The following is a 27859-nucleotide window of genomic DNA, read 5'->3' on the forward strand; positions in this document are numbered from 1 at the left end:
TGGACTCCAAGCCCCCACATCCTGAGTCCCAGACTCAGTGTGGTGTAAGGACCTCCACCACCTCCTCTTCCCATCAGTCGGTCCGAAAAGAGCCGGATCCGCGACAAGAGAGCAACAAGTCTTTCCTATGCCCATACCCAAGTATGCGCTCGGGACAATAAATCTGTGACTTGCCCACGATGCCTTATGCAATGACCGGTCCTTAATCGACATGGACAGGGAAAAAAATGTAATCGAGCTATGCCCTGTTAGCCGTAGGACACAACCATTTACACCCACCAAAACCCAACCATATCCCTGCCCGGTCACCATTTTCCTTTCCACCATTTTATCATGAGTGATCATATTTATCACCTATTTGCGAGTAACGGCAGGTTACTCACGCTACCAATATCCTGAGCATAGCAGCTACTCGACCTATACTAGTAGGACTCATAGGTAGATATATTTATGCATGTAGTTTCCATAAAATGCCTGTAACGTAAATGCACATCATAGATATATATTCAGTTATTATTCAAAATAAGGGTTATGCACCGGGGCTTGCCTTCAGCGGGCACGGTGTCAGCAAAGTTAGTGACGAGCGGCTCTGAAACGTCCTCCTATACGAGGATCTCCTCCTCGTACTCTTCAACGACTTCGTCGTACTCCTGCTCGCCGAAGGTCACGATCTCTAGTGGCACGTTCTCTATATGCATGCAGTGATGATGATGCAATGCTTAGTAATACAGCAACAGCAACTCTTAAAATAAGAATACATCTACCAAGCTACTAAGCTAACTCTAATGACTGATACGCAAAGTTACCTATTATTCCCACTAAACATGTATGAAACATTTCATGTATTATCTTAGCAACTAAAGGCATCCTTATTGTTAATATCAATTTACTATATAATAAAACAAGGTGCACTAGCTACCATGCATCACAAAAATTCATTCTCTAAATAACCATAATAATAATAAGCATTTCAAAATAATAAAGTAACCCTAAAGGTATCACTGAACTATATGAACTAATTTCACTAACAGATAGATCATGAATTTAGGAATCTAACAAAATCTATTTCACAATAAATAAATAAATTCAAATGAGCTCTAGATATGAAGAAAATGATATTGTCGGAGGAGGCTAATCACACTATTGGACTTGTTGACTAGCACATGACTGTGAGTCTAGAAATACTGGATGAGACCACGGGTCAAGGAAATAATAGAGAAGGAGGATGAAGGAATTCTTGTAGGCTAGCTACCTCAGAATTGAACGAAGTGCCACCTACGATGATCGATGTGCGGAGGCAATACAAGAGAAGAGACACCAGAGAGCTTAGCAATTGCTTGCCTTGCACGGAGAAGAGCAGAACCATATATATAGCACTAGTGAGTGGTCACGACGAGCTAGTTAGTCTGGAAGCACGGAACGAGTTGGCAGGGTTGTCGTCTGGCTCCATGCCGTGTGCGGTGGTGTGGTCTTTGGTCATGAGTGAATTAATTCAAATGATGGACTTTGAGTGGTCTTGGACTTACGAGCACGTCAGGACTGGAGTGTGCTTTGGGCTAAACGTGCTTGGCGGTGGGGTGTTGGTTCATTCATGCAGGTCAAGGAATTAATGGGGGAGGAGACCACATGTCAAGGAAACATTAGAGAATGAGAAGATCAATTGGAGACTAGCTACCTCAGCTGATTATTGCAGCTCGGGAGAAATCGATAGACGCAGCTTTCACGTGTAAGAACAGAGAAACTTGATTTGAGAGAAGCAAGTGAGCAGCGGAGCGAAATGGCTTGGTGGCTCGGCGTATCCTTTTAAAGGCAGGAGACTCAAAGACGCGACAGCAATGCGTCATAAGGTTAGTGGCTAACTAGCTTGCTTAAAGGTAACAAAGAGCCGCTTGGGCACGACGTGCTGCTCGGGTGAACAGTATATTTAGTAGCCAGCTACAAAACAAGTTATTCTATAGCCAGCTACAGGGTAGTAGTTATATATATATATATATATATATATATATATATATATATATATATATATATATATATATAATCTACAAAAAATCATACATGCAGGTCGTACGAAGCAAGACTACTGTAGAGAGCAGATGTGCACGGAATGTATTAGTATCTCCCTAGATATAGATAGCCGTCCCCGTCACGCTTGAATAATTAAGAGACTAGCTCCAGGAATAATGGAAGCATGCACGATACGTGAGAAAAGTTTGAACACTAATGAAGCTTGGCCAGTTGGTGCCTTGCTCCACATACTCCATTCCTGAGTCCAAGTAAAAATCTCGTTGCCATGGAGAACAAATGGAGAACAGTGTTTCCACAATGAATAGTGATTTCCGCGTGAACAGTGTTTCCTCATGAACAGTGTTTTCTGCGCTGCTACGTTCCTGTCGTGTTGAAACTCTACGCTGCTACAGTGCTGCCATGAGGAAAAGGTGCGTGCACTGATAAATTTGCAAGCGAAGTAAATGTGGGGTAATTAGAACAACGAGAGATGACAGTGGCGTGTCGTGAGATTGATGGAGATATAAATCTTGCCAAGTGGTATACTAATAATTAGTGAATGACAATAATTTATCATTTGACTTTGTGGCTAAGGAGCTCTCACGTGGAGAGAGATGACGCTAGAAGGACAACTTGAACTTCACGACGCTTGTTGGACGTGATGACCTGGTGGATCCTAGTGAATGTTATTTGGGTACATTAGTGGGGGTCAAGAATAATGGATGACACACAAATTTTTATGAGCTGCTGCGATCGGTCATCTTCGTTTGTTGAAGAGCGCGTGCAACACGCTAGAGGTTGCTGCCTAACTCGCCATTCATGACACGGCGAAGTAATGACACTGTGGCGAAACATGTCAGTGAAGGGTACTATAAACGTGCTACGCAGGCTTGCTCTATGAGTGTGCTGAGACGTGCTCCGGGGATCAAGAAGGAGACGAAATAGCGAAAGATGGAGTTGGATTAGGATGACAATAGTGAGTCGAGCTGTGCTAGAGAGTATTTGGACAAGGAATAAATTAAAGCTCAATTTGAGAATTAGTGCAATAAAATTTAATTTCTCATTTACCACATGCAATAATACATAAACATGATGCTCATGATATAATTTAGTGTTTTAATTAAGGTGTAACACCGAGGGTGTTACAGCCTCGTACTCCAACACGGTGATTTCGTCCGTCGCACCTATTGCATGCACATGCAAAAAGTGAGAATCATGAATGCATAAGAAGGGTCATGGATGACATGACATGATAATGTGCATGGTTAAATGATGACTATCACATTAGGTCATTAGGATGATAATAAAGTTAAATTCTTATTTACTAAGTAGGTGCATATCTCTTCTCTAGAAAATTCTAAGACTTCTCACCAAGTCAATTTATGAACCACAAACAACCGCTACATGTTTTAATCATAAATGTAGTTCTACTCATCCAAATCATATGATCTTTGAATTTCTAGAAATATTATGAAATTCCCTACAACTTTTATTTACTCACCATAAGCTGATTCAACCTCTATCCTAGTCAAACAAGACAATTTCCCAGATCTGTCCAGAATTTCCAGAGAGTAAGCACTTCGGGAGACTAACTTCTAACAGCTATAACTCTCAAACCATTTAGCCTATTGCCATGAAAATTTGACACAAGCAAGATAACTAAGTTATCTACAACTTTATTATTGACAATATTCACAGTAAACATCACCTTACCCATGCAATTTACTTAACAACCGAAACTGTCCAAACAGTCACTAAAATTGAATTATAGAGCAATTAATATTTCACTGCATATAAGCAATCAAATTTAGGCACAACCAATGGTACCAATAGTTCATAGGCATCATACACACTCTAAAAAACATGATGGTCAAGCCCAAATAAATTATTTAAATGCCTTTATTAATTTATTTGGACACTAAGGTGAAATAAGGAAAATATATCAAAAATGAACAATAAATTCTAAAAAAATTACAGTAGCCTACATATGACCTCAAAAGTCTACTGTACAAATTTCATAACATTTTGATAAGTACAACCATCTCTACAAAAATGATAAGTTACATAGGCTTATTTTAGCAAAAATAGTTTAACCTAGTGAAAAGTGTCAAATAATAGATTTTATATTTTTTTGACATTCATTCTAGCACCATAACACTATGTAAAAATTTGCATGATCATTCGTTATGTATTTTTACCCCATTTATTTTCACTAGAAACTAGTAATTATTTAACATTAAATAGGAAGACCATATTCCAAGTATGGTTACTATAGGTTTAGTATTTTTCTTAGCTAGAGCATGTCAACATAAGATTAGCAAAATTGGAATCATAATTTTATCACTTTCCTAGCTCAAGTTATGCATTTTACAAGATTGAAAACAATTTAAAAGCACTTATCTAGCTCCATTTAATTCTCCTAGAAAAACATCCCAAACAGTAGGTTTCATATTTTTATCAAATAGTACACTTCATGATGAATCCAACAAAATTTGGTTCACCTATAATGGACATCTACAACTCTACTTATGAATTTTCAAAGTTTGCCTATATTTCTAAAAAAGAATAAATTCAAATTCTTAATGCAGCCGCTGACAGCTGGGACCCACTGGTCAGTAGGACCCACACGTCAGTGATACCGGGGCAGGGGAGGCGCTTCGGCCAGCCCGATTTCATTGGCGGCGAGATCACCGGCGATGAGGGTGGCACCAACATGTTCCCCTCATCAAACCACGTCGGTTGGTGGTGAAGACGTGACATAGGGTTCACCAGAGATGGCTCGCCGGCGGCAATGGCGAACAACGAAGGTAGCACAGCGGTACGCTGGCGTTCTTTGACCATCATGTGCTCCGGTGAGGAACGCTACGGCTTTGCAAAATCCTAACAAAGCTATCTAGGGCGGGTTAGGGTTTCGGTGAGGCGGCCATGGGCTCTGCCCACATGCATGCCACGATGGTGGTGATGGCACGGCGGTGCGTGGCTGTGTTCCAGTGCCGTTAGGGTGGTAGCGTCTAAATGGTCATCGGTGTGAGTTCCTATGACCTACAGAGGTGACAGGACAAGAGAGAGGAAAAATAAAAGGCTTGAGCTTGCGTTGGCCACGACAAGCTTGGAGCTTGGCGGCGCTCCGGTGAGACCACCGGTGGTAGAAATGATAATGTGCCCATACCTAGACTTGAAGGGCTTGGCAAAGGGGTGGAGATTGTAGCACGGAGCAAGGCGGAGCTGTTGACATGCTCTATTGGAAAATGGTACGGCAACGGTGGCGCTACATGGTGGCGAAGCTTGCGACGGTAATGGCGAGCTCGGCATTGCCTTTGCGGATGTGAGAGCGAGCGAGGGAGAAGAAATGAGAGAAAGAGAGAGCAGACGGGCACATCGTGGCGGTGTTGAAGTCCTCCCCGACCAGATTGGTGGGGCCCATGCCAGCGTACGACTGCTAGATGGCGAGCACGGCCAGATGCCGGTCAGCCACCATCGGCCCGATTTGAATCAGCTTAAGCCGTTTCAGTTCGACTAAAACTGCCCGCTTCCTCACTCTCTATCTCTCAAACCAGCGCGATTTAGTGAAAACCGTAATAATCAAAGGTGTAGAGCTTCATGAGTACTCCAACTTTGCTTAAATGAGTTTGGTCTCGATCGTCCTCGTTTTAAAACTACAATGCGTCAAACACGGGTACATTAAAACTGTAAATCACTCCCAGACTTAGAAAATTTTTGAAGTGCTAGAACAATATTTTCTTACTACTTATGCACTATTTTAGAGCAAGTTAGGAGCTGAATTAGACTATGACCAAAAAAATAAAAGTTGTTACCCTAGTTGAGTTCTACAACTTTGCTTTAGGGTGCACATCCATACAAAGTCTCTAGGGTATAGTTCAACTTAGGTCAAACATGCAACTTGAAAATAGTAGCTTACACTATAATCATGACTTAGAGGCCAATTTGGTCTAAGTCATGAATACCAAAGTTGTTCCATGTGACATTCTAAGCATGTTTAAGGTACTCCTAGGGTCCCACAAGCATTTCACACATTAATCACATGTAAACCCTAGCCTAGGTATAAATTTAAGAGGCATCACATGCGATATAAGCAAGGTAGTGAAGATAGAATTTGACATGCTCATGCTCATGAATGCTCAATGATGCTTGTGCTCATGAAATGCCAATGCCAAATGCATGCTTAACACTAGGGTGTTACAGCCATGCTTAGCCATGCTTAGTTGGTAGAAGTCGGGTGATTACCTATCACCTGCATGATATAAGCTGATAACTAATCACGGTTGGCTATATTTGCTAGCGTGGAAATAATCATGTGTCAATGAATAAAGGAGACTGGGCGGGATCATGATAGAGAAGCAACAAGGCATGGAGGTCTTAGGTGCCTATCTATCCCCGTCTGTGTTAATTAAGGACCGATTCGCTGCATGTACTCATGTCATGTTGAACGCATGCCTAACACTTAGCTGGCCAAATCCGATGATACGACCGTGAAGCCGAGTAGTTCAATTTAGGCTAGGCCCCGATAAGTGGAAGTGCGCACACTGGAGGCAGTAAGGATGTGCGGAGAGCCAATGGTGTGAGTCCAAGGGTGGGTTCGAGTCCCAATCTTCCTAGCAGATTGGTAGAATCTCTGAGGGTGCGACGCTGATCGGACCCGTAACTGTACCTAAATTGTACCAAAGGTGACCTACGACTACCTTAGTATGGGTGTGCCTCGGTTTGTGTTAGGAATAAATTCCCCAGCTGGGTAGGAATCGATTCGAATCGCTGTCTCTCCCGAATAGTGAGAACTTGACTGAGCAGCGGCAACATAGAAGCACTAATCGAAACTTGGTGGTTATGATGATTACTCAAATTACTACACCGGATATGGTTACTAATGCTTGTTTAGCTTGATCAAGTGCTTGCTCTAGTACATGTGCTAATTTAGAGATGCTTAATTGAATAGGGATAACTTGAAGCTAAAGATATTATATATTCAAGTTATGCACTTAAGATTTTTATGCAAAAATATTGTCAAGCTAGCTCCATCTTTAAAGCCTTGCATACTCTTTGGTGTCTTATTATTTTGGTTTATGACGGGTAAGTCCAGCTGAGTACATTCTCGTACTCAGGGTTTATTCTCATTTGTTGTAGATGATGTGATGTACCATGGTTACTGCAAGCATTGCATAACTCCTACAGTTGATGGAGAGTAAAACCAAGGGCATGGTCATTCTATATCATCTCATCTATGTGCTTTTGTTGAAGATGATCTTAAACTGGCTATGTATTTGAACTATCTTGATGTTGTTTCAAAACTATGTTGCTTCCGCTACTTCTAAATTTGGGTTGTAATAACTTTGTTGAAGCATCCATACCAGGTTCCGGGACAGGAGGGTCAAAGTGTGCCTACTGACCCATTGATAGGGAAAACCCCTAAGGGATGGGATCAACTAACACCCGACGCACAACCATGTCCAAACTTTAGAACTAGCTCTTCATAGCCGTTCTCACATAGTTCTCCCACTAATCCGCACACCTAATTAGGATCATCTTCCTTAGGATGTTGGGAGGGGAACCTAGGTGAAGTGCACCTTCAACTACGAAGCCATCATCTCCATGGCAATGTAGCTCCTCTCGAGCCCTTGCAACCAACTTACTAAATGAAGGCTTCTTATTGAATAACACAGGCACGCTTTGCATATCAACAAACTCAACATATCCACAACGATCTCTTTCCACGGTGCCTCCATGATATATGCTCACTAGGTTGTCCATCTAGTAGTTCATACACAAATTCAAACACAGATCGTTTAGTCCAAAGTAGTTTCATATAGTATCTATCTAATACATACTAACTAACTACAACCTAAGTAAATAGGTTAATAACTAAGTATATAGATATATATATAATCTAGTAACTAAATAGCTAAATCCTACCTAAATAACTAAATATACAACTAGCTATCTAACTATATCTATGTACCTATGTATCTATGTATGTATCTATCTACATACCTATGTCACTAAGTAAATCAACTATCTACATCACCACATTGACTAGTAAGTACCAAATAATCAAACTAAAGCTACAATTCAAGCTAACTAAGTAGCTACATTGCATATTCACAAATTTTACCTATCCGACGAATGCAACAAACAGAGCAGGCGACGTTGAAGGCGAAAAGCACTAGCCGAACTTGCCAGCCATGGTGGGTGCTGCGGCCTTGCAGCCGGACACTAGCCCCTCCCCTCGTCCCTTTCCAAGGGCCACTGCCCTCGGCACTTCGAGGGCCAGTGGCAGCGCTAGAACGGCCGGTGGCAGGGATCGGGCGACTGGCGTGGAGGGCCCGGCTCGCGGACGGGGAGGGGTTGGCTTGTGGACGGGGAGCAGGCGAATGAGGTCGCCGACGACGTGAGCAGGCTGTCGGGGTCGCCGGAGGACGGGGACGGGCAGGGGGGAGCATGCGGGGTGTGGCGGCCTGGGGCGGCGAGCGTGGCGGGGAGGGCCGCGGCGCGGTGGATGGGCGCCGGCGGCGAGCAGCTCGGGACTCGGACGAGCGAGAGAAAATGGAAGAGGAAGAAGAAGAGGAAGAAAGAGAATGGAAAGAGACCCCACATGGAAAGAGTACGGCGCCAAGCAGGTTGCCATGTCACCGCCACGTCTGCGTCGACGCCGACGTGGCCGAGGAAGCTAGGCGCTAAATGCTCTGGCACCGAGATGTGTAATCTCGGCATCAATTACGTCGGCGCCGATGTGAGGGTCTAAATTTTAAAAGCATACCACCAGGGCCGATTTGTGAAAAAGTTTTTTAAAAAAGGACTAAAAACAAAAAAAATCGGTCAAGGCCCCGTCGCCCCCTGTCCATCCAACCCAGGCCAGCCCAATCCAATTCGGCCTTCAATGGTGGCGAACAGAAGCGGAGACCAAGATGATTTGCCATCTGGCCCAATAGCCGAAAAGTTTAGCGCGTTAGTGCCGCGGTCTTACTCGAACAAATCCTCACCGCACATCCATCACCCTACGGCCCAGCCTCGCATTCGTGACGTCTCGGGGACACGCGGCTTCTCCCCGTTCGCTAGCTACACGTGGAGCCAGGGGGCCCGGCCGCCCGGGGCGCTCCAAGTCTTGCGCGGAAGCAACGGCTGGCCAAGTCCCCGAACTCGCCGAGAGCCTCCTCCCCTCAGCTCACGTCGCACGCACCGACGCGGACACGAGACCGACCAGCTGCCTCCGCCCCGCCCACTCACTCCCGCGCGCGCGCCGTGCGGTCACCGCCCGAGGCCACGGCCCCGCCGGCCCCCGCCCCGGCCGCCAAGAGGAAAGGCAAGGCCGACGCCTCCTCCTCTCCTCCACCGAGGTCGCGCCGCGCGCTCGCCATCGCGATGGCCGCGTCGCTGCTCGTGCTCGCCGTGGCGTTCCTGGTTGGCGCTGGCTCCGGCGGCATCGATGGGGGCGCAGCAGCCCCCGTGGAGGCGGAGGGCTCCGAGGTGCGCATCCAGGATTAGGACCTTAATTAAGATCTGCCGTGGAGGTTATGGGTTTGGGTGTGATTGTGACTGTGATCTGGATCTGCGGGGGCATTTGCAGGTGACCTACGGGAGTGTGATCAAGCTGATGCACGAGAAGACGAAGCACCGTCTGCACTCTCATGATGTGCCCTACGGCTCAGGCAGTGGTCAGCAGTCTGTCACCGGCTTTCCTGAAGGCGATGACTCAAATAGCTACTGGGTGCCTATCTTCTCATGATCTAACCCTTTACCGGTTCATAAAATAAATGTGTCCTGTTTACTGCTTATCATGCGTTTAGATTTCAGATGGTAGCGTTGAATTGAGTTTATTGATCAGTGCATTCTTGTTCAGAACGCAATAGATCAGTTTGTTTGAATTTTTTGTGCAAACAGTCCTATTGTTTTCAAGAGCGAGCTAATTTATATTGAGATTAGCAAGAACATAGGATCTCTTTGAAAATATATAATGGCAGATTGGCAGTGCTGGTAGTTCTTTGATGAAACAAGTAAACATGGACAGAAAAAAAAATCTTATTGCGAATCTGAATCTTTTCTTTATTTTATGAATAGTTAAATTAATGGCTATTTGGTACAGCAATTATAGTTTGGTTCATATATAATTTCAATTCAAATAGTCAGCTAACAAATGAGCAGGGTTTCATGGTTCTCAGGATCTAGGTCTGAGTTGATAAGTTCTTATTTAATGCAGATCATAAGGCCTACTCCAGATTCATCGTCTAAGCAAGGTGATGCCATCGAAACTGGTGGCATCATCAAGTTGCAACACATGAGGACACGGAGGTGGTTGCACAGTCACTTGCACGCTTCACCGTTATCTGGTAACCTTGAGGTTAGTTTGATATCAATCTCCCCAGTTGTAACATTCATTAACAGTTCAAATTCTGTACATCCTTTGAACAATTGAACTTAGATTGAAAGATAAACTTTTACTCTCTTTGTTCCAAATTATATGTCGTTTTGGCTTTGTGGATACATAGTTTTTACTATGCATTTACACATAGCGTATATCTAGGTGCATAGCAAAATCTATGTACCTAGAAAAGCCAAAATGACCTATAATTTTTGGTGGAGGGAGCAATTTTCTTGAAATTGACGTAGACCTTTTAACGTCTCTGAGTACATGATGCAATTTTGTGTCAATCAATTCAAATTAGGATCAAGCAGGAAAACTGTAAGTATTATTAGATGGTATGCTTATATCCTTCACTATCCAGGTTCACACATGTAACAACTTGGTCTGTCATTTACTTTTTTGGATAAACAAGGATAGGATAGTGCACGATATAATAGAATAGTCTCATACCACCTCTTGTATTCCAATTAAAATGAAGCTGTTAAATTTTTTAGTTGTGATATGGTGATGTCATTTTCAAGAAGGAAATTCAAGGCATGCACATTCAAATTTACATCTCTGTAGAACGATGAACAGCCAAGATGTATTTTGGTCTAGAAAAAAGACAAATGATCTGCACTGCATATTCCTTCACTACCAATCTACTCCATTGTCTTCTCTGAAAGCATCCATGTATATTATGGCTTTATGGCTTGATCTCAGACATTTGAACAATTTGACTTTTCACTTCCAACTTTATATTACTTTTCACTAATGCTGTTGTGATGAAATGTAACCAGCCTTTTAAAAATTATAGCATGCCAGGCACACACTTTACCAATGGAACAGCATGGCATCTGATTTCCCTTGCTTCTATCCTTAGAATAACTTCCTAGAATACCAAGAATACAGTAATCAAGAATACCTAGAAGGCTAGAATCACTTCCTGTTGATTGAGAAAAAAAGCCATAAATGTTGGTCTGTTATCCCTGTTCATCGGTTCGCTGAACCCGGCAACCAACCCATACCCAATCCATGCAAGACTGGATCCACTATCTTATACACAGGTTGGGTTAGGTTTCCGTCAAAACCGGCTTTATGATAGAGTAGCTCTAACGTGTCACGGGTTGAACCCAAGTAACCCATGGAACCCGTCCTATTCGTGGTGATGTTATAGATGGGCATGGTGGCGGGGACGACGTCGAGTGCCTCGACGTCGGCCACGCTGGTGCTGCACCCAAGCAGCCGAGCTTCACCTGCACCACGACCGTGCCCTGCCACTCGCCGCTGCTGCTGGGAGGGCTGTTCGGTACCAGCATGTCGACGTTGTCGAACGGCGCGATTGAGTTTCTAAAGGCCTGAACATCCACCACGCGTACGTCGCTTCCGCCTTGGCTGGTTCCTGTCCCACCGTAGCGTCCTCTGCTGCGGGGGCAGCCTTAGTGTGTCCATTGTCGCCTCTGTTCTTGCGGCTGAAGAGGCCGTATGAGGCCGAGCCCAGCGTGGTTGATCCACGCCGTCTGGCCGATGACGCCTGCGCCCACAGAGGAGAATGGGACGCTGCTGCGCAGGGGGGTAGGTGTGGACGAGCTGCTTGAGGCAGTACAACAAGGCTGGAGAAGAGGAAGCAGGTGAAGGCCAGCACGTGGTAGGAAACAAAGTTGGAGTTGGCGCGGTCCCCCAAGGCGCAGGGGTTGCCTGTGCGGTCAGCGCCATCAGCGAACCCAGGCTCGTCAGAGGACCGCCACACTAGGCCCAGGATGGCGGCGAGAGTGAAGAGCGAGTTCACATTCACGATGCCGTCCAGCGCGTTGATGTGGATGCTAGTGCACCCCACCCCTGCTGTCGCAGGTCGCGTTGTCGTCGTCCTCCGTGCGGAATCGTTGAAACCGCTGAACCAACTCAACCCAGGGGTTCATTGATCCTGCTTTGAAACCACCGGAAACCAACCCAACCTGGCCCATATACTGCACACACGGGTTTGTTTGCAAATTAGCCATAACCCCGGAAACCCAGACCATGTACAGGGCTTTGCTCTGCAGTAGACCATCTTGTGTACCACATAATATTGCTGTCATACTGAAGTGTGATCAACTATCTTTATTTTCAGCTTGCTTACAGTGAATTGAGTTATTACCATCTTTCTGATGTCCACTAATTTTATGAGTAGCTATATAGACCAATGCTTTGCCTTTCAGGAAAACATGTTCCATGTCTTGTTATGTCCTCATATTAAGAATGTGCTCTGAAGCTTGGATGTCAACATTGTAGGTTAGCTGTTTCGGTGGGGATGAATTGTCAGATACTGGTGACTATTGGAGGTATGATTTATTTACACATGCAATGTGAATGCTTTTTTTTTTTTTGCTTAGTTCGTGTTTGTCCTCTGGGCATTCTCCAGGCTAGAAATTGAAGGAAGTGGAAAAGTATGGAAAAGGGATCAAAAGGTACGACTTAGACATGTCGACACTGGAGGCTATCTGCATAGTCACAACAAGAAGTACAATCGCCTTGGTGGTGGGCAGCAAGAGGTGAGATATTTATTTGTCTGCAAAATTTTCTTCTTGCAAGAATCAAAAGATTCGACTGTGAATTGGCAATCATATGGGCGATAGATCATTCTACTACTGATGTAAATTATTTCTATACCATTATTTCATTGCCTATGTTATCCATGAATTCCATAATTAAATATTTCTATATGATTTCATTTTACTTGCTGCCATGTATGCAAATTAATACCGTTGGGATATGTTTTGGTGCAGGTCTGTGGTGTCCGAGAAAAGCGGGCTGAGAACATTTGGTTGGCAGCAGAGGGTGTTTATCTCCCAGTTAACGGAAGCAAGTGAAACAGCAGTTACCAGTTTTAATGTTAATTAGTATAGGATCAGATATTTTACCCGCTTTCATTCGTTCTTGCTTTTCTTGAGAAAAATGAACATGGGACCTGACCCCTAGTCATATGTTGAAGTTGGAATTTTGGATATCAATGATGTCGACAAAATCAGGAGAGTACATGCTTGTAATTGATATTTATAATCCATATATGACCGTGTAGAGACCCAAGTGACACTTTGTTCACAACTAGAGATGACGATCATCTTCCAGATATGACGAAGAAAGACCGTCCTGGCAAATCTTGAGTTTTTGCCGCACCCTGCTTCATTGTGATATTGAAATTTGAACCGTCCTGATTGGCGGTCTATGACCCCAAATAAACGAGTTTGCCTTGTGTCTTCTGAGCTGCAAATTTCGTGTAGCCCAAATTTTGCATTTCAGACATTGGTGCTCAGAGGTGGTGCTGTCCAAGCCGGCGCCAATACCCCCAGACTCAGGCTTTTGTACCAGAATGATTCTGCTCAGCACCAAACGCTACTGCTTGTTACGGTTACAAAACAAGCGCAGGCTGAATACCAGAATGACTCTGCTCAGAAACAAACCTAACTGCTTGTTACGGTAACAAAGCAAGCCCACTCTGCAAGCGGGCACAATCAGGCAGGCACTATCTGAGCAGGGGAAGTGAGAAAGATTCTGTTACATGGAATCAGGCACTATCGGAGCAGGGCAAGTGAGAAAGGTTCTGTTACATGCCTATATCTCTTTGGAGAGCAGGGGAAGTGAGAGGTTCTGTTACATGCCTATATCGCCTTGGAGGGACCAGATAAAATTGGAACACCCCCCGCCCCCATCCCCCCCCCCCCCCCCCCCCCCCCCCCCAACCCCAAAAAAAAAAAAGTTACTGCAGCATTATCAGTACCATGAACACGCGACAGTGGAACAGCAGCTTCATCTTATATTTTTTTTTGAAACTGAACCGGCAGGAGAGCTGCCTGCTGTATTAAAAAGAGGAAGGTCCGGACGGACAAGTACAAATTAAAGAACACTGTACAAGTCTAGCTACACACGCAAGATAGTGATTCATCGTATAAATGATGCTTTCACGTACTCAAGATCCTGCCTGTAAGAATCAAATATCAAACCGCACAAACAGTAGACAACAGAAAGTTCAATCCTAGAGTGAACTCAAACATGCCCATAAGCATGTTTTTAATGTGGGACATGTACTAAAATCAAAGCAGCAGTGCATTCTCTCATCATAGCACTGTTCTTGCTTTAACAACTGCATACCATGGGACAATATCCACGTTCTTTAACAAGCAACACAAGGCTAGAAACATTTAGTACCCGTGGACAAAATTTCACTCAAGCAACAGAGCAAATATCAAACAATAGTGCAGGATAGATGCAAATTTTGATAACTTCTCGGCCCAGAGTTTGAGCGGGGGAGAATGAACATTCTATATTCATCATTTGTTCACAGTCACAAACTCGTAATCAAAGGAAAATTTACAGGGGGCAAAAAGGTTAATGCTAAAAAACAACACAAACTGCTCTTCATTTAATAAGTTTACCTTGATTTGCTTGGCAAACCTTTAAATGGCTAGTATAATGCAGCAAGTTCAAAGATAAAGACACATCAGCAGAGGAAAGGCCGGAGTATTATGTGCAGCAAGTTCAAGAGAAGGCTTTGCAATGCAATGGTCCCTCCCTTGTGAATCAGATATGTGAAACCAAAGTGGGGCAAAACTCAGCACATGGCAAAATTGTATGACTAAAGGCACTGTTTGGATCCATATAGGACTAACAGGTAACAGCTAGTTGACTAATTTTAGTCCTTAAGGATCCAAACAGACAGACTAATTGAGTAATTGATAGTCCACTAGTCCACAAATATAAGATTAGTTGTTAGTCTTAGACCATCCAAACAGGCCCTAAGTAGCATCAAGCAAAAGAATCAGAAATCAGAAAAAACATGTTTTGCAGCCAAACTACTGTACATCAATATGAAAATTTACCCCTTACTGAATGACTGAAGAATGGAATAGAAATAGTTAACACATGTCAACAATCAACATGACATATTGGCATCCTCAAAGTTACCAGATTGCACAAAAAGTGGCAGCTGAAAAAGAAAGACAAGATAGAAGTCGCCCATTTTAACAGGAATGATGCCCAAAGTCCCAAACAAGCAGTTGCTCAATAGTCCACCAGATAAGGTTATTCAAGATAACAAAATCAATAGTTAATACCAAAACAAATAAGTTACCACACTGATAAATATTGAAGATGAGCAAGCTAACCCACTGATAAATACAGAAGATGAAGTTGGAACTTTCAGTGGCTTGATACAGCAGCATTTGCTACTTAATTCAAACAAATGTTGATGTTAACTATTAGGTAAACCTAGCAAGATGAACACACAACACAAAGAAACACGCATTCAAGTGATTAATGGGAAGAATAGCCAGGAGAGAAGACATATCATAACAAGCACAGGAAATCATCAGATCAGCCATATATTCACTGATGATAGGTTTTGTTCTCCATTTTTCTCATTCAGAATCTTGTTATTTAATAACTACCATTACTCATTCAATGGGTGGAGTAGCAGGTTTGATCTTCACTTCCCCAGGAATAAGCCCAAACAACACACCGTCATACAACTTGACAGACTCCTTTAAGTACAACTGCTTGAGCTTCATGAAGCACTGCAGGGTCAGCAGCGAATCAGAACCAGCCTGGTGGCCGATCCCAACACGCTCGATCTTGAGCAGCTCCCCAAGTTTGCTGAGCCCACCATACAGGCCACCGCCACAGAACTTCATGAGATGCTTGATGTCGTACAGCACCGGAAAGAAGGTCTTGGTGAGCTTGAGGAACTCATCCAAGGTGTTGGGCATTTCCCGTCCGGTGAGCAGCCTGAGGAGGTAGCCGAAGTCGTGGCCACTGTGGAAGGTGACCCACTGGACATCGTCGTTCAGCACGATCCCGGACGACATCATCAGCTCGGCGAAGCGGGTGGAATCGACCCCCTCGGCCGCAAAGCGGTCGAAGTCGATGCCGCTGCGTCGGAGCAGGTCGATGGAGTCGTTGCTGGAAGGGTCGGTGTGCGGGTCGAAGCCCCGGAAGTTGAACTGCCAGATGCAGCCCCGCCCCCCCGTGCCGCACGGCGGGAGCGCGCCTGCCCCGTTGGAGAGGGTGAGGCCAAGCTGGATGAGCTTGAGCACGTTGACATTGCCCTCGAGGGCGGCGTAGTTGCGGTCGCAGGTGAACCGGTACTCGGCGCTCGGCTTGACCACGAAGCCGGGGAACTCCGTGTCCATGGCGACGTACGGGTACGCGTCGACGACGGCGCGGATCACCGCGAACTCCTCCTCCAGGTTCCCCGCCCAGACTTCGCGGATCTCCACGGCGTCGGGGCCCTCGGCGGCGGGCGGAGGGGCAGCCATCGGAGCAGCCGGCGCATCCAAGAACTCGGGGACGCTTCGGGCGGAGGAGCGGCGAGCCGGCAGGGCGGTTCCGACAGCAGCTAGGGCTTCCGATGTCGGCGGGCGGGGGCGGTCGGCTAGGGTCAGTGGAGGCAGTAAGAGGAGGAGGAGGGGGAGGGGGAGGAGGCGGAGGCGGGCGCGGACGCGGAGGAGAGCGTTGGGCCCCAGTCTCAGCGGCGGCGAGAGCCCATGGGTGCTGAGGGGCGGGTGCCGAAGTGCGAGGGGGAAGATCTAGCGGGTCGGAATCCTGGGGAAGAAGGCGAGAGAGGAAAGCGGAGGCGGCGTGCTGGGGCTACGGCTGTCAACGAGCCGAGCTCGAGCCACCCTGGTGTCCAGGCTCGAGCCCAACACGAACCCGAGCCAAGCTTCAAGGTGGGTTCGATGTCGGCACGATCAGGTCAGGCCAGGATGTCAGGTCATGGTTCCATCGTTCCACTTCCATGCATTCAGGATTCAGCATTGCTTATGTTTTTTTGCCCCCTGTAAACTATAATAATAAAAATAAACCAGGAGCTACCAAACTATAAGAACGACAAAAATAATAAACCATCCCAACTTATAATGGTTCCACATTTAAAGAAATGCCAAACCGAGCTCTAAATTGTTAGCGTGTTAGGCTTTCAAACCTTAGTCCCTTCCCTGTTCGAGCTTAACTTGTTTACAATTCGAGCCGGGCTCACATTAAAAAAAACGAGGTAGCTATCTTGTTAGCTTGTTGGGCTCACAAGCATTAGCCTTGCCTTAAGGGTGGCTTGTATACGACTTGAGCCATGCTCACATGCCAAGGGCTTTTCTGGCAACCACACGGCTTACCACGAATTCCCCTACCCTAGTCACGCGTTGTGTATAGGTGTAGAGCTGTCATGTTCACATTTCTAATGATAGGTTAGTCTTTGGAGTCCAGTTGTTAGTATGATTATTACGGTTAGTAACGTCTCAGCCAACTGTCTTTTATTGGACTCATGTTTATCCAGTTTTATGACTGCTAGTATATTTGTGTATGTCATATATTGTTTTTAATTTGACGGAGTTGTTTAGTTTTGTAAATCTACTTATAAGTGTTTTTGGTAATACAAGTTTTATTTTTGCATGCAATATTATCGTTCGGTTTCCCAATTTCACTAGTCACGTTAGCCACCGACGACTCTAATCGAGTAGGTTTTCCTTTGTTTAGGCCTTTTCCTCTTGCTTTCACTCAATATGGTGGGAGCGTTTTCAGTTTCCTTTTACTCACAAAGTTGGTGTGATACCAATGGATGGGGTGAGAGGTGGGATTTTTTTGCGCTTAAGCCCCCCACCCGTCGGCCTTTTTTTGCGCTTAAGCCCCCTCACCCTAGTGGTCCTGATTGGTAGTTTTTAAGTTTGCACAGGTTGGTTGGTTTGCACCTGATACGTTGCCCTTTATGTTTTCCAGTTTTACCCATTTGTTGATAATTGACTATGGTCTTAAGGTTTTTAAGTTTCACACATCATATTGACCATTGACTATGATGAAGTAAGTTTCCCTTTGTCTAACTTTTTCCTAATGCTTTTCCTCAATATGGCTGAGCATTTTCAGTTTGCTTTCACTCACAAAGTTGGTGTGAGAATTAAGAGAACGAGCCATATTGGGCTCTAGCTTGTTAAACTGTTAGTCTCACATGTCTTGATCCTAGCTAGATCTTAGTTTCTTTACAACTCAAGCCAATCTCACATGCCTAGGGTTGTTTCGTTGTCATCTTTGTTCTCAATGTAACACACATCATGTGTTGGGGGTAGATGTGGAGCTAGCAGTTTCACATTTCTAATGACAGGTTGGTCCTTGCCTCCTTGGAGTCCATATGTTGTTGTGATTGTGGTTAGTGACGTCTCAGTCATGTGTCTTTTATTAGAGTCATGTTGATCCATTTTAGGAACCTGTCGATATATTATGTTTTGATGGAATTGTTTAGTTTTCTAAATATACTTTATATATGTGTTTTTACTAATGCAAGTAAAGATTTTTATATGTGATACCATCTTTCTATTTCTAATTTTACTATTCACATTGATCAATGACTATGATGTTGTCAGTTTTCCTTTATCTATGTTTTTTTCTATTACTTTTACTCAATGGAGCGAGTTCCAGTTTGCTTTTACTCACGGAGTTGGTGTGACAATTAAAAATGGACCATAACATGCTTTATCTTGTGCGCCTGTTTGGCTCACAAGCCTTGGTTTGTCTCCAGCGTGGCTTGCTTATAACTTGAGCCAATCTCGTCTACCTAGGTCTTTGCTGGAAGTCATGAGGGCTACCGGAAATGGGCCCCACATCATGCGTTTGAGGTAGGTGTGGAGCTAGCAATTTCAAACTTTTAGTAACAGGTTGGTCTTTGTAGTTGTTGGCGGTAGTTAACAACCTATTTAAACTGTCAATTAAACATGTATAAGAGCATAACTATAATCATCAATGAAGGTTTAGGGGTTTAAACTATCAATTTCTACGAGTTTTGGTGAATATATGTTTTTAGCAAGGTTTAATCAGAAAACCGACAAGGGGACTTAAACGTCAAAGGAAAATTCTGCCTCGAAACCAACTCCAGAAGGTTCCAGGGGACTCCAGAAGCCACGTCACCAAAGCGGAGGCTGAGAGGTTGCCAAGCGGGGCCGCCCTGGCCCCACCTGTAGGCCACCCGGTCCATCAGGGGCCCCTCTATCAGCCTTCGCCTCGTAGGATGTATCTAAATCATTGCTTAAATCGGTTTGATCCAATGGCTCACGTTGTATCCTTAGGGCTATATAATCCAGCCCCCCTCACTCCAGAGAGAATCAAGTCATCAGATCATAAGTCAGAGCTAGATAGAAAATTGAGTTTCTAGAGATTAGAGATTAGAGCTCTAGTTCTTCAAGTTTCTAGTACAGATTAGCTAGCAAGGTTCAAGAAGAGTGTGGGCTATTGCTCAGGATTCCGTATCTGTCATCTGGAGACTGGTATAGCCATTGTATCTCTATATTTATGACTTTGTGCTACTTTAATATTAGGGAAAACAATGTTTTTGCCCCTGTCTAGAGGTTCAATTGTGATTTTACCCTTATTTTTTCAACTTTGTGATTTTACCCCTGTTATTTTGAAACGAATGAGCAGTTTGCCCCTGGTTTGGATGTCCGTTATTTAGAGGCTGATTAAACGATTTTAAAAAATAAAACACATAAAATCAGATGCGAAATGACTGAAATGCCCTTATCATAGTTATCCCATCTGCACCGTGTCCACCGGTGCCTATTGGACAGGGCGCGCGACATCGACGGCGCAGGCACGGCCGGCGGGCTCACGGCGTGGCGGGCGCGGCAAGGCGGGCGCTGCGGTGGGTGCGGCGGCCACAACAGGGGCGCGGCTGGGCGGGCGCTGCTGCCGTGCGAGCTCGCGGCGCGCCGGGTGCCGCTGGGCGAGCGTCGCGGCATGGCCGGCGGGCGCGCTGCGCGGCGAGTGTGTAGGCGCACAGCTGGGCGAGTGCGGCAAGGCAGGCGCTGCGGTGGGTGTGGTGGCCGCGTCGGGGGGCCTGGCTGGGCGGGCGCTGCGGCGGTGCGAGCTCACGGCGCGGCAGGTGCCGCTGGGCGGGCGTCGTGGCATGGCCGGCGGGTGCGTAGGCGCGCAGCTCCCTCTCTCACCTCTGCCTCTCGCCACCGCTTTACTTGCTCGCTCTCCTTCTCTGCCCTCGCCGAAGCCACCGCTGTCGCTGCGCTCTTCCTCTGCTCTACCCTCTCTCCCTCTCTGCTCCACCCCACCGGACCAACACCGGCGCACAGCTGCTCCGCTCACTCTCTCTCTGCCTTGCTCCCTCCTCTCTCCCTTTCCTCTCTCCCTCTCTCTCACACTTTCTCTCTGCCTCTCCCACGACTAAGCCAACAGGGAGATGAGGACGGACCGAGGCCGTTCGCCCTAGGCCACGTCGCCTTGGCCAATGGACGGGCGACACCTCACCTTACAGGTCCCTAGGCCATGTCACTTTAATATATATATTTTTCTCTAAAGTTTACAAGTGTCATTAATAATTACCAACCACGTATTTCTGGCATTATGCTAGGGATGACAACCTAGTAACAAGTGATGCTAAGAAATGCCAACAAGCATTTCTGGCGCCGTTGCTGGGGAGGGGCACATGGCTAAAGAGAATTCACCAAATAAATACTTATTGATAAAATCATAACCTCTGCTTTAGCATGCTTACCCTTGTTTGTCTTTGTTTATATCTTATACAAGGTATTGCAGACTTGGTTGTGATTCACCAACAATTTCCAATCAGAATCAACTGAATCAAGAGGAAGCTCAACACCAGTTCCTGAAGTCATGGCTGAGAAGACTCTACGTGAATTCTCTGCTCTAAGCACTTAGAACATCCGCATTGGACCAACACTCAAAACCAACAATCTCGAGTTTGAGCTCAAGCCAAGCCTCATCAACATGGTGCAAGTTACTCCATTCAGCGAAAAGGCACATGAAGATGCTAGTGCTCACATTCAGAATTTTCTAGAGATTAGCAGCACAGTCGTCATCAAGGACATTGCTCAAGACATCATACTACTTCGCCTGTTTCCATTCTCACTAGTGGGAAGAGCGAAGCAGTGGTTCTACATCAACAAAGATCACATCAATACTTGGGCAAGATGTTCAAAGGCCTTCCTAGAAAAGTTCTTCCCAGTAGGCAAGACCAATGCCTTAAGAGGAAAGATTTTAAACTTCCAACAACAGAAAGGAGAAACCATTCCAGAAGCATGGGAATGTTTTCAAGAATACATTTCAAATTGTCCTCATCATGGGATGGAAGATTTGTTGCTCATGCAAAGTTTCTACCATGGATTAACTCAAAAAGCTCATGAACAACTCGATGCCACTGCTGGAGGATCATTTATGTCACTTACCCTTGGAAAAGCTAAAACTCTTATGGAAAAGATAGCCTCTAATCAAGGGTGGAATCAACAACAACGGTCGACTTACCAAGGTAAGTACCTAGGTAATAGCTATAATACTCCTAAGCAACCATCCTTGAGAGACCTGATCTTAGAATAAGCTAGGATTAATGAGAATATTTCTAAGAAGTTTGCTTTTAATGACAAGGTCCTATAAAGCATAAATACTAAAATGGATAGTTTTTCTTCTGCTATAAAAGACCAACTTAGCTATAATAAAAAGATAGAATCCCAATTAGCCCAGTTGGCTGCTGCTCTGCCTATTGCCACTAACCTTGAGAAGGTAAATGTCATAACTACAAGAGGTGGCAAGCCTACTCGTGATCCACCATATCCGACAAGGACAGGCAAGACACCAGTGGTAGTGTAGGAAGAGGAGAAAACAACCGATGAAGTTGAAGAGTTTGGGCCATAAGAGCAAGAATTACAACAAGATTTTTATGACATGACTCTCCTACCGTTTCCACATAGAAATCGAAAAACCAAAATGGATGAGCAGTTTGGTAAGTTCGTATAGGTAATTCAAAAGCTATATATCAATATTCTGTTGCTAGATGCCATTCAGGTACCTACCTACGCGAAGTATCTCAGAGACATCCTCAACAACAAAAGACCACTGCCTTCCACTAAGGTAATTAAGTTAATAAAAGAGTGTAGTATGGCCATCCTAAATACTTCACCTGTCAGGAAGAAGGATCCAGGGTGTCCCACTATCGATTGCTTAATCGGGAGCCAGAACTTCGAGAATGCGTTATGCGATCTTAGAGCAAGTGTCAGTGTTATGCCCAAAAAGGTCTTCGACAAGCTCAACTATTCAACCCTCACGCCAATATCAATGTGTTTGCAACTAGCCGACCAATCGGTCCGCTACCCTGCGGGAATCACCAAAAATATTTTGGTAAAAATACAAAACTTTTTTGTTCCCATAGATTTTGTAGTACTTGATATGTAGGAAGTCATGAAGACACCCCTCATTCTTGGAAGAGCCTTCCTGAGCACTACAAATGCTCACATTGATGTCAGAGCTGGAGAAATCAAATTCCATATCAATGGAAAGGAAGAGCGATTCGCCTTCAAGCCAAGACCGGAACAATGCTCTAATTTGGAGTGGCGTGAAAAGCAAGTGCAGTCATTAAGGTCTCCATCTCTGGGACCGACAGATGCACCCAAAGAATAAACTCGAATGGAGAAGTCTAGTTCGAAGGACTCAAAATCATGAACCCTCGTTGGGAGGTAACTCGGTAGTTATCCGTATTTACTTTTTCGTATTGCATTAATCATTTTGTCTTAGCATATTTACTTTTCAACATTTGCATCATAAAATATAAATTCTCATCATGGCATTATAAAAATCTAAGCCCCATGTATATAATTTTTATGGCATAAAAACCCGTAAGAAATATTTACCGTGGAGGAGTAAAAATTTAAAAATACCATCATTCATCTTGTTATATTTCATAGTATCATAAAATATTTTTGCATTGCATTGTTATACATATATACGGTAGAAATACGGGAGACACATGGGACCCACTCAACCACCACCCATCACTTCCATCACCTCCATCTCCACTCAACCTCCATTATTCACCTCCATTCTGTCATTTCACCCCCGAAAGGAGCACCGACGGAGCTGATCACTTGCTTAAGGATGAAGCAAAGAACCACCAGGAGAAAGAGGAAGCCACTTGGCCATTGAGTGAGGCTAGCCGGCCCCACCACTTGGCCGGCCGGTCTCCTGCTTCCCCCGCTATAAATCCCAGCCCCAAACTTGCTGCTCTCGGCCATCACACAACACAATCCCAGCTCTCGAGTTAAAAAATCCAGAAGAAAAATTCGTAGTTGAATTTCCTTTGGTAGAAGTAGTGTTGGAAAAAGAAAGAATGAGAGGAAGTTTGAGTGTGAAAGTAGTGTTAAAATCTTGAGAAAGAGAGGAAGAGGTGCTGCTGAAATTTAAGCAAGAAAAATAGAATTCAAGAGTGGTAGTGTTGTCCAAATCAAAAGAGGAAATTAAAAAAGAATTAGGGTGGAAGATATGCCAGAATCTTGATTAGAATATTCACTACGCAATCTCGGACGATTAACCTTTGGACGACTGACTTTTGGAATGGCTAACCACTAACATTTTTATTTTTCTAATTCTGTTCCATGAGTTGTGTTGTTTTTGTCTATTTTGCAGGAAAATGAGCAAGATCACCGGCAAACTCAAGCGGGCGATATCATTCCGTTCAACAAGAAGTTCTTCGTCCCGAGCAAGCACCGACATGGAGGTTGATTCTCCGTCTCCCGCTGTTGGAGCACCATCTCGATCAGCCCCCATGGAGAGGAATGTTCTTCTACAAGAAAAGCAGCTCAAGCTCTGGGATGATAGGGAGAAGGACATCTACAAGAAGCTGAAGGACTGGGATTTCGTCCTCACCCCTGCCTTCGATCCAGCCCTACTTTAGTTCATAGGTATGGACTCTGAATTTGATCTTATTTTTAAGGCCGTAGGATGGGAGGATGCATGGGAAATAGTTGAGTCACGGTGCAAGTTTTTTACTATTGATTTTTTATGCACTTTACAAACCACCGACTCGGAAGTCTCATTTAGGTTCTTTGGGAAAGAATTTTCTTTTCCTTGGAAGAACTTTAGTGAGCTTCTAGGATTCCCTCCTCAGTGCACAATTGATGTAGACTCAGCTATACAAGACTTTGATAGGACAAAGTTTTAGAGGGAGATATCAAAAGAAATTGTTTGCTACCGCCCTCGCACCAATGACATTCATCACCCTACTTTAAGGTTCATGCACAAATGGCTAGGATTTTCTCTTTTTCCTAAAAATGATTTCCACACAGTAAGAAATGATGAACTTAAACTGCTCTATGCTATGGTTAAAAGAAAGAAGGTCTCACCTATAAAATTCACGATGGCACAATGGGCAGAAATTCCTAGACTAAAGGGAGATGTTGGGTGCACTTCTTTGGTCACCCGCATAGCTAGAAATTTGGGTTTACTAGCAAACGCTTCTATTACATACATTGATAGTCCCCGATGGATTTTTGATTATGGCTATTTTAATCATGCACACATGTTAAAAAGGGCAAGGATGGGAAAATAGTCATGATGTATATGGGCTACATAAATGAATTTCCGTTACCAGATCGGAACCACGGTCTATATGTGGTAGATTCGTTTGTCTTTGATTTGTAGAAAATAGAGCAAGCACCTCGCAGGAGTGTTTCTGCAAGGATCACTCGCAACCGTGGAGACAACCCCATTCCAGAAGGCCCTGCCTTTACCGACTACATAGGATTTGATCAAGCAGGACCTTCCTAGGTTCACCTTCCTCAGCATGTAGGTTGGGACTAGCCGAGATCTTCCTGTATGCACCAACCCGAGCATGCTGGGTGGGAGCAACCTTCTCCGCATCATTCAGAGAGTTTTTAGCAACAGGGCCCAAGTGGGCAATGGTAGGACGACAATTTTGACTATTACCAGTAGTAGTCTTACGAGGAGGTCTCCAGTGGCCACTAGGGAGGACGCATGTCCTTCTCTACCCGTGGCTACCATGACCATCCCATAGGTTATCATGAGCAGCAGATGGAGTACGCTCGTTTCAACACCAGGCTCACCACCATCGAGGAGAACCAGTAGGAGATCTGGAACACTCTTCACCAACATTCCTAGTGGTAAGAAGAAGCAGGACAATGCCTCATCGCCATCTAGCAACAACAGCAATAGGAGAATGACAACTGGAACTACTTGTTTGGCCATCTCCACATTAACCACCCGCCTCACTGAAGGACCATACCAACACCCAGCTTGGGGGAGGAGCCCCCATTTACCTAAGGTAAGTTTTCTTTCTAGTATTTTATTATTTTCTTTAGTTTATTTAATTTTTGAATTTGTATTAGTTAAAAAAATGGTAAACTAAGAAAATAAAATAAAAACTTGCCTTTGTCTTTTATTTATATATTACTATGGTATGATCTAAAAAATGATGGAAACCAAATAAAAAGAGTGTGTATATAGTTTGCTTAAGGTGTGCTTCAGTTTGTTTTTAAGAGTCAATTAATAAATAAAACTTGAAGATGATCTCACATGATGGAAATGATGAATAGTTGCTCTGTTGTAATTCCTTTCAAGTACCTAGTTTTCAGTCTTGAATTCTCTCGAGTTTTGGATGAGATTGATTTGACATGAGAATTTGCTCTAAACTTGAAACTCATGGGTAGCATATGCTTGAGCTAAGTCTAGGTAATTGATGGATATGATATGAGAAGGTCTAAGCTGTTATTTATCTTGTTCCAAGTGATACCGAATTCTAGAGATTTCTTTTGGAAAATATAAAAATTCCACATGATGAGATCCTATATGATAAAGTGTGAATTCCTACTAGAGCCAAACATGTTTATATTTAGGCCAGGAAAACTTCCACTTATATGCTGCTTGTCTTGCATTGAGTTTAGTCAAGCTTTGTTGATGCCTTATGAGAGGTTTATCATGCTCTTAAAATTAAGATCATGTACACACCACCTAAATATGCACTACTTCTACACTGGGGGTAGGCGCAATAACATGCCATTCCATTTAGATCCACCTAAAAATGTTTTACTCCTACACTGGGAGTAAACACCAAAAAAATTCTTCATAGATATCCACCAAATAAATGCTCTAAGTTCTTCTTGCTATCTCTCAAAAGTTTTCATTGTAGAAAAGAAGCATGGGGCTATGCAAAAGTTATTTATAAAAAAAGAGATGAAAAAATGGACAAGTGTCCGAGATATTGAAAACAATGGGTACTTAGATGCTTGCCTAAAAAAAGAGATGAATAAGATAGCCCATGTTTTCTTGCAAATATTTCCAAGTTTAAAAAGAGAGATTTGTTTTCAAGGAGCATAGTAGAATTAGGTTAACTACCATATATATCCACCATACACATGCACATCTTGATTTGATTGTATGACTCAACTCTTTTTGATCCGTTGTTTGACTTTACAATATATGTATTGCAAGTATGTTCTTTAGTGTTATCACCCTTCCTATGAGCCCCAAATAAGCTTTAGTTGTAGGAAGAAAGGCATAACATCACTGGTGCCTTGGCCAGGATCCATAAATACCATATATTTTGAGAGACTTGAGAGTGTCATACAGTGGAATCTCTGAGTTTTATTTTGAAAATCTATAAAAACTCTAGAATAATGGTTGAACAAAGAACATGAGACATAGTGCTTGACTTGATCGTTCTGTCTTTCAATTGCTCAAGACCCAAGTGAAGGCTACAAGCCCCATGGTTAAAGGTAATATGAGTAAGTTTGAAAGTAATATCAGTTTGGTCTAATTCAAAGGAGAGTTCTTGTTTGAATGCATGTGTACTTTTGAGAAGTTGTTACGACCCTAAATTTCTGATACGTGCCCAGTTTAGTTTTACTAAGGGACTAGCAAAAGGTAAGTTTGGGGGAGTTGTTGACGGTAGTTAACAACCAATTTAAACCATCAATTAAATATATATAAGGGTATAAATATAATCACCAATGAAGGTTTAGGGGTTTAAACTGATAATTTCCATGAGTTTTGGTGAATCTGTGTTTTCAGCAGGGTTTAATCAGAAAATCGACAAGGGGGACTTAAACATCAAAGGAAAAATCAGAATTCCACCTTGAAACCAACTCCAGAAGGTTCCAGAAGCCACATCACCGAAGTGAAGGCTGAGAGGCTACCAAGTGGGGCCGCCCGACCCCACCTGTAGGCCACCCGGTCCATCATGGGCCCACCTGTTAGCTTCGTCGCTATGTCGGTTTCCCACCACCTCCTAAGATGCATCTAAGCCGTTGCTTAAGTTGGTTGGATCCAAGGGCTCATGTTGTATCCTCAGGGCTATATAATCTAGCCCCCTCCCTCCAGAGAGAATCAAGTCATCAGATCATAAGTCAGGGCTAGATAGAAAACTTGGGTTTTCAGAGATTAGAGATTAGAGCTCTAGTTCTTCAAGTTTCTAGTATAGATTAGCTAGCAAGGTTCAAGAAGAGTGTGGGCTATTGCTTAGGATTCTATATGTGCTGTCTAGAGACTGGTATAGCTATTGTATCTCTATATTTATGACTTTGTGCTACTTTAATATTATTATGTTGCTATTTATTAAGTTCTTAGTTTGCTCTAGTTGTATGCTTGATATAGTTATGATTAATGATGAGTTTATGCACATGTTCGCAAAGCGCTTAGCTCATTATGCGCGTGAGTTAATTGGTCGACACTATGTAAGCATGG

At 44.0% G+C, this 27859-nt stretch overlaps 2 protein-coding genes and 1 non-coding gene across 3 annotated transcripts; 1 reads left to right on the plus strand and 2 right to left on the minus strand.

Annotated features, from left to right (window-relative positions):
• Positions 1 to 9133: 9133 nt before the first annotated feature.
• LOC136477156 (stromal cell-derived factor 2-like protein) lies at positions 9134 to 13420 on the plus strand. Its single transcript, XM_066475214.1, has 6 exons — positions 9134 to 9480; positions 9581 to 9721; positions 10211 to 10351; positions 12626 to 12675; positions 12756 to 12885; positions 13120 to 13420. Exons 1-6 carry the CDS (start codon positions 9376 to 9378, stop codon positions 13201 to 13203), a joined length of 651 nt encoding a protein of 216 aa, XP_066331311.1. The 5' UTR covers positions 9134 to 9375; the 3' UTR covers positions 13204 to 13420.
• Positions 13421 to 15684: 2264 nt separating this feature from the next.
• LOC136473261 (probable CCR4-associated factor 1 homolog 6) lies at positions 15685 to 17239 on the minus strand. Its single transcript, XM_066470939.1, has one exon. The coding sequence runs from the start codon at positions 16642 to 16644 to the stop codon at positions 15784 to 15786; it is 861 nt and encodes a 286-aa protein (XP_066327036.1). The 5' UTR covers positions 16645 to 17239; the 3' UTR covers positions 15685 to 15783.
• A 4116-nt stretch (positions 17240 to 21355) lies between these two features.
• On the minus strand, positions 21356 to 21462 carry LOC136478585 (small nucleolar RNA R71). The gene has a single exon (XR_010764308.1). It is a non-coding gene; the product is annotated as a small nucleolar RNA R71 (small nucleolar RNA).
• Positions 21463 to 27859: the final 6397 nt, after the last annotated feature.

The sequence above is a fragment of the Miscanthus floridulus genome, chromosome 8 (assembly GCF_019320115.1).
Source record: "Miscanthus floridulus cultivar M001 chromosome 8, ASM1932011v1, whole genome shotgun sequence".
Classification (NCBI taxonomy): domain Eukaryota; kingdom Viridiplantae; phylum Streptophyta; class Magnoliopsida; order Poales; family Poaceae; genus Miscanthus; species Miscanthus floridulus.